Below are 14,920 nucleotides of genomic sequence, written 5' to 3'. Positions count from 1 at the left end.
AAAATCATGTTTTTCTTGAAGGATGCAGACTTCTTCCTGTACCACTGCTTGAAGAAGGTGTCTTCCAGAAACTGGCAGTAGGACTGGGAGTTGAGCTTGACTCCATCCTCAACCCGAAAAGGCCCCACAAGCTCATCTTTGATGATACCAGCCCAAACCAGTACTCCACTTCCACCTTGTTGGCATCTGAGTCGGACTGGAGCTCTCTGCCCTTTACCAATCCAGCCACAGGCCCATCCATCTGGCCCATCAAGACTCACTCTCATTTCATCAGTCCATAAAACCTTAGAAAAATCAGTCTTGAGATATTTCTTGGCCCAGTCTTGACGTTTCAGCTTGTGTGTCTTGTTCAGTGTTGGTCGTCTTTCAGCCTTTCTTACCTTGGCCATGTCTCTGAGTATTGCACACCTTGTGCTTTTGGGCACTCCAGTGATGTTGCAGCTCTGAAATATGGCCAAACTGGTGGCAAGTGGCATCTTGGCAGCTGCACGCTTGACTTTTCTCAGTTCATGGGCAGTTATTTTGCGCCTTGGTTTTTCCACACGCTTCTTGCGACCCTGTTGACTATTTTGAATGAAACGCTTGATTGTTCGATGATCACGCTTCAGAAGCTTTGCAATTTTAAGAGTGCTGCATCCCTCTGCAAGATATCTCACTATTTTTTACTTTTCTGAGCCTGTCAAGTCCTTCTTTTGACCCATTTTGCCAAAGGAAAGGAAGTTGCCTAATAATTATGCACACCTGATATAGGGTGTTGATGTCATTAGACCACACCCCTTCTCATTACAGAGATGCACATCACCTAATATGCTTAATTGTTAGTAGGCTTTCGAGCCTATACAGCTTGGAGTAAGACAACATGCATAAAGAGGATGATGTGGTCAAAATACTCATTTGCCTAATAATTCTGCACTCCCTGTAGATGGCAGCAGTTTTGCAACAATGTTACACATTAGCAAGAACACTAGATGGCAGCAGTTTTGCAACAATGTTATACATTAGCAAGAACACTAGATGGCAGCAGTTTTGCAACAATGTTACACATTAGCAAGAACACTAGATGGCAGCAGTTTTGCAACAATGTTACACATTAGCAAGAGCACTAGATGGCAGCAGTTTTGCAACAATGTTACACATTAGCAAGAACACTAGATGGCAGCAGTTTTGCAACAATGTTACACATTAGCAAGAACACTAGATGGCAGCAGTTTTGCAACAATGTTATACATTAGCAAGAGCACTAGATGGCAGCAGTTTTGCAACAATGTTATACATTAGCAAGAGCACTAGATGGCAGCAGTTTTGCAACAATGTTATACATTAGCAAGAACACTAGATGGCAGCAGTTTTGCAACAATGTTATACATTAGCAAGAACACTAGATGGCAGCAGTTTTGCAACAATGTTATACATTAGCAAGAGCACTAGATGGCAGCAGTTTTGTAACAATGTTATACATTAGCAAGAACACTAGTTGGCAGCACTATTTCCTGTCTTGTAGTGTCTCCAGCATGTGCAAAATTAAAATTAATTAAATTAAAATTAGACGAAATAAAGGATCAAAGTAATAAAATTTATTAAAGGAACAGTAAATACTTTGACATTATAGGTCATACAGTTGTGTTGCTATAGAATAAAATATAAGCCAAGTCTAATTGTTTTTAAATCAAATTAACATCTTGTTTGTTGCAATTTTTTTATCAATAGCCAAACTCCAGCCACCATGTGCCTTATGTGAAGGAGCTAATCTGGACTTCGGTCTGCAGTCAGCATGGCTAGTCACGGTCATAATGTAAGTATAAAGTGAGTTGTTTTGCAGTTGTTATAAAGTAAAAATGAATAGGGAAAGTTAAGTAGCAGGGTTAGCCTGAAAAAAACAGCACGGTGCGTTTCAAGTTCTGAGAATTGTGGTTTTTATCATTTTCAGAGCTAAATTACATGAAAAGGTGGCAAAATAAATAAAAGTTTATTGCAAAAGTTGTTTTAAAAAAAATCTAAAGGTGTTTAATGTCCCTTTAAAAGTGAAAATTTAAAGGTACATGGAACCCAAAAATACTCACGGTTCAGGTAGAGAATACAATTTTAAACAACTTTCCAACTTCTATTATCTAATTTGCTTCATTCTTTAGTTATCTTTTGTTGAATAAATAGCAATGTACATGGGTGAGCCAATCACACAAGGCATCTATGTGCAGCTAATGAGCCTATTTAGATATGCATTTCAACAAAGAGTATCAAGAGAATGAAGCAAATTAGAAAGTTGTTTCAAATTGCATGCTCTTTCTAAATCATGAAAGACAAAATGTGGGTTTCATGTCCATTTAAGACAGAAGTCTTGACTTGTTAAAAATTGACAAAATAAGAATCAAATAAGTGCTCTAATTACATCAATGTTCTTTGCTAAAGGGGTTAACCTTTTAATGCCGTTATGCCATTGTATGCCGTCACAACGGCACTGGGCTTTAAAGCCGTTATGACGGAATACAACGTCATAGCAAACGGCTAACCTGAAGCCTACTAGGCTTGCAGGATTTGATCGCGGTCTGGAGGGCATTCCTAACGTCTTAGGGACGCCCCCCAGACCCGATCCCATAATTGAAATCCCGCAATCTTTTGCACGATCGCGTGATTTCAATCTGTCTACATCGGAACGCTGTTCTGATGTAGACTTTTTATCCCGGTCATGAAAGGGTTAAACAAATAGTGGAAATCTTGCTTTGGAACCACAATGCATTGCCGTTGCTGGACACTGCCAGTAAGCCAATCAAAATCAACACATAGAACTGCCAATCACCTGTTATGTCCTGCAAAGAACACCTGTGAACAAATGCTTTTTTTTGCATCCTGCAACTGGTCCCACATCTATAAGCTTGGAAGAAGTACATGCAACATTTAAATCATTGTTTGTTAGGAGTCGACAAGCTCCACCCACCTGGGTATATTTTGGAATGTTAAGCTTCTCAAATCTCGATCGACTTGTGAATAAGTTTTCCTACTTGCACACAATGATTTGTACAAGTGCAATGTGAAATAGATCACTAAAAAATATTAAACGTGCACTGCTAAACGGTCAAACAAGAAAACAGAGAGCTGGACAAGAAGAAAGTTGTGGGCGGAGCTTGGCAGCCATTTTCAGCTGCTAACATAATAATTATTTAAACGTTTCATGTACTTTTTGAAAGCTTAGGCGTGGAACCCGTTGCAAGATGCTTGTCTGGTATGTAACAATAATTAATAAAAAATAAGTATTGGGTCTAGACTGTCTCTTTAACTATGTATTTAACTCCTATTTACAGAGGTTAATTCCTACAATAATACATTTCTCTAATAAGTCACAGCATTTTATTGTTGCATTAACATGTCTAGTGTTTAAGCCTTCTTGGGTAGTCGGTGGTTTCACATTTCTTATGCATATACCTGCCCTCTGTATGTAAAATGACAATATAACGTGGGTTTAGATTCTGTGTGACTGATCTCATTACATAATAATAGAAACAACCAGTTACCTAAGATGCTGTGTATGAACAATAATGAAGCGAGTACCAATTATGATGTTCTGTTGAGTGTCCCAGAGTTTTTTCTAGGGGTATACTCCCATTTATGTATTTTTTGTTTACTTTTCAATGTCAAAAACTTTTAATGAAAGTTCAAACTTTCATTAAAAAAGGTAGAAACACTGACATGTACACTTTCAACAAAGATAACCTATTTCATTATATTTTTCCCTTCTAAACAGAGGTGAGTATCTGCAGGGTAGGTGTTCTAGAGGATTCTAAAGTCATCAGGTGTGTAAATCATTGTAATTTAACCCCTACCAAATAGGACGTAAATATATGTCCTGCGGTACTTGGTTCCTGAGCTTTAGGCATCTGCCTGCATATGGAACTGGAGCCACCAATCAGCAAGCGCTACCCAGGTTCTGAAAAAAAAAACGGGCGACTCCTATGCTTACATTTCTGCTTTTTTTTTCTAAAAGAATGAAGAAAAATTAATATTTGGAGTAAATTAGAAAGTTGCTTAAAATCGCCTGCTCTATCCGAATCATGAAATAAAAAATAATGGTTTTGTATTGCTTTACGCTAAAACTTCTCAAAATTCCTTGCTCCCTCAAGGTAAAAGTGAACTAATCCAACAAACAGAAGAAGCGCTAAAAGAAGCAATTGAAGCACTAACACACTCTGATGCATATTAAATAATACATAAATAGTGATGTCGCAAATAGTTCCCGGCGAACATAGCTTGTTCGCGTTTGCCGCGGCGGGCGAACATATGAGATGTTCGGTCCACCCCCTATTCATCATTATTGAGTAAACTTTGACCCTGTACCTCACAGTCAGCAGACACATTCCAGCCAATCAGCAGCAAACCCTCCCTCCCAGACCCTCCCACCTCCTGGACAGCATCCATTTTAGATTCATTCGGAAGCTGCATTCTTAGTGAGAGGAGGGACAGTGTAGCTGCTGCTGATTTAATAGGGAAATCGATAGCTAGGCTAGTGTATTCAGTGTCCACTACAGTCCTGAAGGACTCATCTGATCTCTGCTGTAAGGACAGCACCCCAAAAAGCCCTTTTTAGGGCTAGAACATCAGTCTGCTTTTTTTTTTTTCCCTGTGTAATCTAATTGCAGTTGCCTGCCTGCCAGCGTGTGTGTCAGGCTCACAGCGTATACTGTGCCCACTTGCCCAGTGCCACCACTCATATCTGGTGTAACAGTAGTGTACATTTAAAAAAAAAAACTTTTTTGACTGTGAAATAATAGCAGTCAGTTTCCTTCACACGTGTGCGTTTCAGTGCCTGCCAGGGCACAGTGTCACCCCAGTGCAACTCATATCTGGTGTAACAGTAGTGTACATTAACCCCTTAATGACCAAATGACCACAGCACTTTTCCATTTTCTGTCCGTTTGGGACCAGGGCTATTTTTACATTTCTGCGGTGTTTGTGTTTAGCTGTAATTTTCCTCTTACTCGTTTACTGTACCCACACATATTATATACTGTTTTTTTTGTAAACTATAGGGCCATAAATACAAGTAGCACTTTGCTATTTTCAAACCATTTTTTTTCAAAATTAGCGCTAGTTACATTGGAACACTGATATCTGTCAGGAATCCCTGAATAGCCGTTGACATGTATATATTTTTTTTTAGAAGACATCCCAAAGTATTGATCTAGGCCCATTTTGGTATATTTCATGCCACCATTTCACCACCAAATGCGATCAAATAAAAAAATTGTTCACTTTTTCACAAACTTTAGGTTTCTCACTGAAATTATTTACAAATAGCTTGTGCAATTATGGCACAAATAGTTGTACATTTTTCTCTGGGATCCCCTTTGTTCAGAAATAGCAGACATATATGGCTTTGACTTTGATTTTTGATAATTAGAAGGACGCTAAATGCCACTGCGCAGCACACGTGTATTATGTCCAGCAGTGAAGGGGTTAATTAGGGAGCTTTTTGGGGTAATTTTAGCTTTAGTGTAGTAGACAACCCAAAGTATTGATCTAGGCCCATCTTGTTATATTTCATGCCACCATTTCACCGCCAAATGCGATCAAATAAAAAAAAACGTTACATTTCTCCAAATTTTAGGTTTCTCACTGAAATCATTTACAAACATTTTGTGCAATTATGGCACAAATGGTTGTAAATGCTTCTCTGGGATCCCCTTTTTTCATAAATAGCAGACATATATGGCTTTGGCATTGCTTTTTGGTAATTAGAAGGCCGCTAAATGCCGCTGCGCACCACACGTGTATTATGCTCAGCAGTGCAGGGGTTAATTAGGGAGCTTGTAGGGTTAATTTTAGCTTTAGTGTAGTGTAGTAGACAACCCCAAGTATTGATCTAGGCCCATTTTGGTATATTTCATGCCACCATTTCACCGCCAAATGCGATCAAATAAAAACAAATAGTCAACTTTTTCACAAACTTTAGGTTTCTCACTGAAATTATTTACAAACAGCTTGTGCAATTATGGCACAAATGGTTGTAAATGCTTCTCTAGGATCCCCTTTGTTCAGAAATAGCAGACATATATGGCTTTGGCGTTGCTTTTTGGTAGTTAGAAGGCCACTAAATGCAACTGCGCACAACACATGAATTATGCCCAGCAGTGAAGGGGTTAATTAGGTGGCTTGTAGGGAGCTTGCAGGGTTCATTTTAGCTTTAGTGTAGAGATCAGCTTCCCACCTGACACACCAGACCCCCTGATCCCTCCCAAAGAGCTCTCTTCCCTCCCCCACCCCACAATTGTCCCCGCCATCTTAAGTACTGGCAGAAAGTCTGCCAGTACTAAAATAAAAGGTATCTTTTTTTTTAATATATTTTTTTTAGCATATTTACATATGCTGTTGTGTAGGATCCCCCCCTTAGCCCCCAACCTCCATGATCCCCCCCAAAACAGCTTCCTAACCCTCCCCCTCTGCCTTATTGGGGGCCATATTGGGTACTGGCAGCTGTCTGCCAGTACCCAGTTTGAAAATAAAATGTTTTTTTTTTAACTTTTATTTCATTTTTCTGTAGTGTAGCTTCCCCCCCCAAGACCAATCCCCCACCCGCTCCCAGATCACTTAGATTTCCAAGTACTAAATATTTTGCACCCCTTTCTCCCACTTATAAAAACATTTTTTCTGTAGTGTATCGGTTCCCACCCGCTCCCTCCCCGTGCACGCGCCCGCCCGCCTCCTCCCGTGCGCGCCTCCGGCGATCCCGCCCCCGATCCCGCCCCCTCTCTGACAAGGACCGCATCGATGGCCGCCCACCCGCCTCCCACTTCAGCTCCCACCCACCAACGAATGCGGCCATCGATACCCGGTGCAGAGAGGGCCACAGAGTGGCTCTCTCTGCACCGGAGGGGTAAAATTTGTTATTGTTATATCGAGGCATCCTGCAATAATCAGGATCGCTTCCAGCTGCTTTCCAAACCGAGGACGTACGCCATACGTCCTCAGGCGTTAACTGTATTTTTTCTGAGGACGTATGGCGTACGTCCTCGGTCATTAAGGGGTTAAAAAAAAAACTAGAAATTTGACTGTGAAATAATAGCAGTCAGTTTCCTTCACACGTGTGCGTTTCAGGGCCTGCCAGGGCACAGTGTCACACCAGTGCAACTCATATCTGGTGTAACAGTAGTGTACATTTAAAAACAAAAAAAAATTTTTTTGACTGTAATAGATTGAATAGCAGTTAGTTGTCTGCAAGCGTGTGTGTCAGGCCTACAGCGTCTACTCTGCCAACTTCTGCCAGTGCACAGTGCCACTCATATCTGTTGTCACAGTAGCTTGCACGCATAGTACAACTAATCGAAAAAAAAAAATGACAGGCAGAGGCAGGCCACCCCGCAGGGGCCGTCATGGTCGTGGTGCTGTGATTCCCTTTGGCCCTAGAATAATGCAGTGCGGTGCGTTAAACGGGGAGTTTGGTCTGTCACTGTCAAGCGGCCGTAACCCTTACACTACCTGATCGATACAACATCATACCTGATGTTTTAAAGCACGTTATTCCAAACAATTTAGGAATGTTAGGTGATTTATGCCCTTTATGGATTTAAACCAGACTCTGCATCAACTATGTAATTTTCCATGGGAGTTTTGCCATGGATCCCCCTCCGGCATGCCACAGTCCAGGTGTTAGTCCCCTTGAAACAACTTTTCCATCACTATTGCGGCCAGAAAGAGTCCCTGTTGGTTTTAAAATTCGCCTGCCTATTGAAGTCTATGGCGGTTCGCCCGTTCGCGAACATTTGTGGAAGTTTGCATTCGCCGTTCGCGAACCCAAATTTTTATGTTCGCGACATCACTATAAATAAATAATTTATTCAGAAACAAAATAGTTAAGGGTATGTTGGCAATAACAATATTTTCCTTAAAACTCTACAAAATTGAATATGTATCTGTGCAAATTACTGTTAAAAAGGCATTACAATGAATCCCTGAATATCAAACACTTAACAAAATGATACAGTGACAATAATACAATGACAATTTCTCCAAATTCATCAGACATTTTAAAAATATATAAACAAGGCCATTGGCACTGAAAAAGAGTTTTCTTTGATTAAGATCCTAAATATTTTCTTTAATAGGGAATTTTTTAATTTATGTGATATGTTTGATAATCCAGCAATGTGTAAAGAGGGCATACGTTTTTAAATGTACCTTAAAGTTCTCCAGCCTTCATAGGCTTAAGGTATCTTGTGTTGTCCAAAATACCAGAGTGTTGGATTTGCCTATAGGTCACAACGTATTCGCCGATGTGGATCTCAGTGTATTAGCCCCTCTCGATCTGCCGTTATATGATCTCACTGGATGCTTAGCTTTTAGGAACCCAGCTTCATCTGCAACCTGTGCACTTCATCCGATACCACCGGAGCTCTGTGAGTCGCAGTGCCTGGTATCCAGGAATCTCGCTGTGTCCTTTCATCTGCAACCCTCTCTCCTTTCAACAGGTGCAGTGTATTTCAAATGGAGACAAGCCCAGCGTTTAGAATATCCGCTCTGCCGTCTCAACTGCATATCGGATGCTAATCAGGGTATGTCTTCATGCGTTCCGGCTCCGTTAGCCTTTGTCATTCCACTGATACAACATGGCTCCTGTTATGCACTGATACAACATGGCTCCTCGGTTATGCACCGATATAACATGGCTCCTCTGTTATGCACCGATATAACATGGCTCCTCTGTTATGCACCGATATAACATGGCTCCTCTGTTATGCACTGATACAACATGGCTCCTCTGTTATGCACCGATATAACATGGCTCCTCTGTTATGTACCGATATAACATGGCTCCTCTGTTATGCACTGATATAACATGGCTCCTCTGTTATGCACCGATATAACATGGCTCCTCTGTTATGCACTGATATAACATGGCTCCTCTGTTATGCACCGATACAACATGGCTCCTCGGTTATGCACCGATATAACATGGCTCCTCTGTTATGCACCGATATAACATGGCTCCTCTGTTATGCACTGATATAACATGGCTCCTCTGTTATGCTCCGATACAACATGGCTCCTCTGTTATGCTCCGATACAACATGGCTCCTCGGTTATGCACCGATATAACATGGCTCCTCTGTTATGCACTGATCTAACATGGCTCCTGTTATGCACTGATATAACATGGCTCCTCTGTTATGCACTGATCTAACATGGCTCCTGTTATGCACTGATATAACATGGTTCCTCTGTTATGCACTGATCTAACATGGTTCCTCTGTTATGCACTGATCTAACATGGCTCCTCTGTTATGCACTGATATAACATGGCTCCTCTGTTATGCACTGATACAACATGGCTCCTCTATTATGCACTGATACAACATGGTTTCTCTGTTATGCACTGATATAACATGGTTCCTCTGTTATGCACTGATCTAACATGGCTCCTCTGATATAACATGGTTCCTCTGTTATGCACTGATCTAACATGGTTCCTCTGTTATGCACTGATCTAACATGGTTCCTCTGTTATGCACTGATCTAACATGGCTCCTCTGTTATGCACTGATATAACATGGCTCCTCTGTTATGCACTGATACAACATGGCTCCTCTATTATGCACTGATACAACATGGTTTCTCTGTTATGCACTGATATAACATGGTTCCTCTGTTATGCACCGATATAACATGGTTTCTCTGTTATGCACTGATATAACATGGTTCCTCTGTTATGCACTGATATAACATGGTTCCTCTGTTATGCACCGATATAACATGGTTCCTCTGTTATGCACTGATCTAACATGGCTCCTGTTATGCACCGATATAACATGGCTCCTCTGTTATGCACTGATCTAACATGGCTCCTGTTATGCACTGATATAACATGGCTCCTCTGTTATGCACTGATCTAACATGGCTCCTGTTATGCACTGATCTAACATGGCTCCTCTGATATAACATGGTTCCTCTGTTATGCACTGATATAACATGGTTCCTCTGTTATGCACTGATCTAACATGGCTCCTCTGTTATGCACTGATATAACATGGCTCCTCTGTTATGCACTGATACAACATGGCTCCTCTATTATGCACTGATACAACATGGTTCCTCTGTTATGCACTGATATAACATGGTTCCTCTGTTATGCACCAATATAACATGGTTCCTCTGTTATGCACTGATCTAACATGGCTCCTGTTATGCACTGATATAACATGGCTCCTCTGTTATGCACCGATATAACATGGTTCCTCTGTTATGCACTGATATAACATGGTTCCTCTGTTATGCACTGATATAACATGGCTCCTCTGTTATGCACTGATATAACATGGCTCCTCTGTTATGCACTGATATAACATGGCTCCTCTGTTATGCACTGATCTAACATGGCTCCTCTGATATAACATGGCTCCTCTGTTATGCACTGATATAACATGGCTCCTCTGTTATGCACTGATACAACATGGCTCCTCTGTTATGCACTGATATAACATGGCTCCTCTGTTATGCACTGATCTAACATGGCTCCTCTGATATAACATGGCTCCTCTGTTATGCACTGATATAACATGGCTCCTCTGATCTAACATGGCTCCTCTGATATAACATGGCTCCTCTGTTATGCACTGATATAACATGGCTCCTCTGAAATAACATGGCTCCTCTGATATAACATGGCTCCTCTGTTATGCACTGATATAAAATGGCTCTGTCATGCATATAATACACCATGGCTCTATCCTGCCCCTGATATAACATGGCTCTGTCTTGCACTGATATAACATGGCTCTGTCTTGCACTGATATAACATGGCTCTGTCATTTCACTGACATGGAATAGTATATTGTAGCTCATAAAAGTTGTAAAAGTCGGTCGCATGTGTTTTGTTTATGTCACGTGAAGGCCCAGCTGGGAGATAGGTAAAATGCCTATAGGCTAAGTGTTCATATGTGACCAGGTTCACGAAATAAGATTGGGTACCAAAATTTATAATAACTGTATTAGTAAACGTAGTGACAAGTGAATGATGATGCAAACTAACACATACATTTGATAGGACAATTACCAAATAAGGGTGGAACCCTGGGATGATTGAAATTACCAACTGGGTAAAGAGCTCGCTAATCATAGCTTCCTTTTGAGAAAGTCCAAATTAGTATGGACAAAACGCGTAAGAGTAAATTAAGCTACGGACTGGTTTTAATGTGCTTTATGGTGGCGTCCTAGTGCAGAGGGGATTTAGACATGGGTCTGTCATGCCTCTGATACAACATGGCTCTGTCATGCCTCTAATGCAACATGGCTCTGTCATGCTTCAGATACAACATGGCTCTGTCATGCCTCTAATACAACATGGCTCTGTCATGCATCTGATAAAACATGGTTCTGTCATGCCTCTGATACAACATGGCTCTGTCATGCTTCAGATACAACATGGCTCTGTCATGCCTCTGATACAACATGGCTCTGTCATGCTTCAGATACAACATGGCTCTGTCATGCCTGTGATACAACATGGCTCTGTCATGCTTCAGATACAACATGGCTCTGTCATGCTTCAGATACAACATGGCTCTGTCATGCCTCTGATACAACATGGCTCTGTCATGCTTCAGGTACAACATGGCTCTGTCATGCTTCTGATACAACATGGCTCTGTCATGCCTCTGATACAACATGGCTCTGTCATGCCTCTGATGCAACATGGCTCTGTCATGCTTCAGATACAACATGGCTCTGTCATGCTTCAGATACAACATGGCTCTGTCATGCCTCTAATACAACATGGCTCTGTCATGCTTCAGATACAACATGGCTCTGTCATGCCTCTAATACAATATGGCTCTGTCATGCTTCTGATACAACATGGTTCTGTCATGCCTCTGATACAACATGGCTCTGTCATGCCTCTGATACAACATGGCTCTGTCATGCCTCTGTACAACATGGTTCTGTTATGCCTCTGATATAACATGGCTCTGTCATTCTTCAGATACAACATGGCTCTGTCATGCCTCTGATACAACATGGCTCTGTCATGCCTCTGATACAACACGGCTCTATCATGCCTCTGATACAACACGGCTCTGTCATGCTTCAGATACAACATGGCTCTGTCATGCTTCAGATACAACATGGCTCTGTCATGCCTCTGATACAACATGGCTCTGTCATGCTTCAGATACAACATGGCTCTGTCATGCCTCTAATGCAACATGGCTGTCATGCTTCGGATACAACATGGCTCTGTCATGCATCTGATACAACATGGTTCTGTCATGACTCTGATACAACATGGCTCTGTCATGCCTCTGATACAACATGGCTCTGTCATGCTTCAGATACAACATGGCTCTGTCATGCTTCAGATACAACATGGCTCTGTCATGCTTCAGATACAACATGGCTCTGTCATGCCTCTGATACAACATGGCTCTGTCATGCTTCAGATACAACATGGCTCTGTCATGCCTGTGATACAACATGGCTCTGTCATGCTTCAGATACAACATGGCTCTGTTATGCTTCAGATACAACATGGCTCTGTCATGCCTCTGATACAACATGGCTCTGTCATGCTTCAGATACAACATGGCTCTGTCATGCTTCAGATACAACATGGCTCTGTCATGCCTCTGATGCAACATGGCTCTGTCATGCTTCAGATACAACATGGCTCTGTCATGCCTCTGATGCAACATGGCTCTGTCATGCTTCAGATACAACATGGCTCTGTCATGCTTCAGATACAACATGGCTCTGTCATGCTTCAGATACAACATGGCTCATTCATGCCTCTAATACAACATGGCTCTGTCATGCTTCTGATACAACATGGCTCTGTCATGCCTCTGATGCAACATGGCTCTGTCATGCTTCAGATACAACATGGCTCTGTCATGCTTCAGATACAACATGGCTCTGTCATGCTTCAGATACAACATGGCTCTGCCATGCCTCTAATACAACATGACTCTGTCATGCTTCTGATACAACATGGTTCTGTCATGCCTCTGATACAACATGGCTCTGTCATGCCTCTGATACAACATGGCTCTGTCATGCCTCTGATATAACACGGCTTTGTCATGCCTCTGATACAACATGGCTCTGTCATGCCTCTGATACAACATGGTTCTGTCATGCTTCAGATACAACATGGCTCTGTCATGCCTCTGATACAACACGGCTCTGTCATGCCTCTGATATAACATGGCTCTGTCATGCCTCTGATACAACATGGCTCTGTCATGCCTCTGATACAACATGGCTCTGTCATGCCTCTGATACAACATGGCTCTGTCATGCCTCTGATACAACATGGCTCTGTCATGCCTCTGATACAACATGGCTCTGTCATGCCTCTGATACAACATGGCTCTGTCATGCTTCAGATACAACATGGCTCTGTCATGCCTCTGATACAACACGGCTCTGTCATGCCTCTGATATAACATGGTTCTGTCATGCCTCTGATACAACATGGCTCTGTCATGCCTCTGATACAACACGGCTCTGTCATGCCTCTGATATAACATGGTTCTGTCATGCCTCTGATACAACATGGCTCTGTCATGCCTCTGATACAACATGGCTCTGTTATGCCTCTGATACAACACGGCTCTGTCATGCCTCTGATACAACATGGCTCTGTCATGCCTCTGATACAACACGGCTCTGTCATGCCTCTGATACAACATGGCTCTGTCATGCCTCTCAGATAACATGCTTCTGTTGCTAACCTGCTTTTTCCAGTTACTAATACCTAAAACATCAGTAAGTAATTTATACAACTGCCCAGTTATCCTTCTGATTTCTCTTTATGGAATGCTCTGCCTTTAGTGTGTGCTACTAGATACTGATCCTAGAATTAGTCTGCATCCAATAGTATAAAACACCACAACTCTATATTTATTTTGTTTAACATTACATTATCACACTTTTATTAGACAGAAATGTCATGAAAATATGTTGTATTATTAACAAATGTTTATTTTGCTAAAATAGCTCTGCTGCATCACCAACATCTAAAGCTTCTGTTATGTTTATACATTTTCCAATAGAAAATAAACATTATTGTTTTGCAGCAATCTCAAATCAGCTAAAATCCTCTATGTAGCTGTCCTCTCTGATGGTTGGTGCAAGTATAAATAATTACAAATAGACAGGAGAGATACAGATTGTATTGATCAAACAGGCGGAATACAAAGTGAATGGGTAAAGGGTCAGTGTTACCAGAAAACTGGTTGTCTAATGTCTTACTCCTGTAATACACAGGAACACATGACAACCCTGAACAGTAATGATCTACGATTATACAGAGACAGGTGGGCACTGGAACGGTCTTTGATGATGCAGGGACAGACAGACAAACAGGAACAACGTTCTGTGATGATTTAGGGACAGACAAACAGGAAAGGAATGGTCAGTGATGATGCAGGGACAGATAAGGTCTGTGATGATATACGGGCAGACAGGAATGATTTATGATGACTTAAATTATGTGAGATACAGACAGAAAAGAATACACATGCAGAGACAGAAAAACAGACAGACAGATAAACAGTGTTGTGCGTACTGACCTTCCCAGATGTCTCCAGGACAGAAAGACAGACAGTAACAGCCATCAGCAACACAAAAGGGCCCATCATCCTGAGGGAGTGACGCTGCCACACAAGGAGGTTGCTCTGCTGCTACTGAGGAGAGAGACCAACAGTGATAGAGAGGCAGAGCACCTCCCCCGTACTGCACCTACCCAGAGAGGGAGGAGAGGCCACTGCTTTACACTTCTGCCACTGTTCTAATACACAGGATAGCCATGATGGCTCTAATGTACAGAACTGATAATCCAATAATGCACAGGACTATCCCCGTTCTAATACACAGGATAGTCATATCTCTAATACACAATGCTACCCATGCTCAGATATATATTATGGCTATAACTGTA

General features: G+C 41.7%; 1 protein-coding gene across 1 annotated transcript in view; it reads right to left on the bottom strand.

The window, feature by feature from the left end:
- The window catches only part of LOC128642667 (uncharacterized), a 70,406-nt gene extending 55,734 nt beyond the window's left edge, over nt 1-14,672 (bottom strand). Inside the window, exon 1 of the mRNA XM_053695449.1 lies at nt 14,553-14,672. Within this exon, the coding sequence (XP_053551424.1) occupies nt 14,553-14,621 (69 nt within the window). The 5' untranslated portion in view covers nt 14,622-14,672. The remainder of the gene's footprint in view (nt 1-14,552) is intronic.
- Nucleotides 14,673-14,920: the final 248 nt, after the last annotated feature.

Source organism: Bombina bombina, chromosome 12 (assembly GCF_027579735.1).
Source record: "Bombina bombina isolate aBomBom1 chromosome 12, aBomBom1.pri, whole genome shotgun sequence".
Taxonomy (NCBI): domain Eukaryota; kingdom Metazoa; phylum Chordata; class Amphibia; order Anura; family Bombinatoridae; genus Bombina; species Bombina bombina.
Note: the sequence above shows the minus strand (reverse complement) of the source record. Positions and strands in the feature narration are given on the sequence as shown.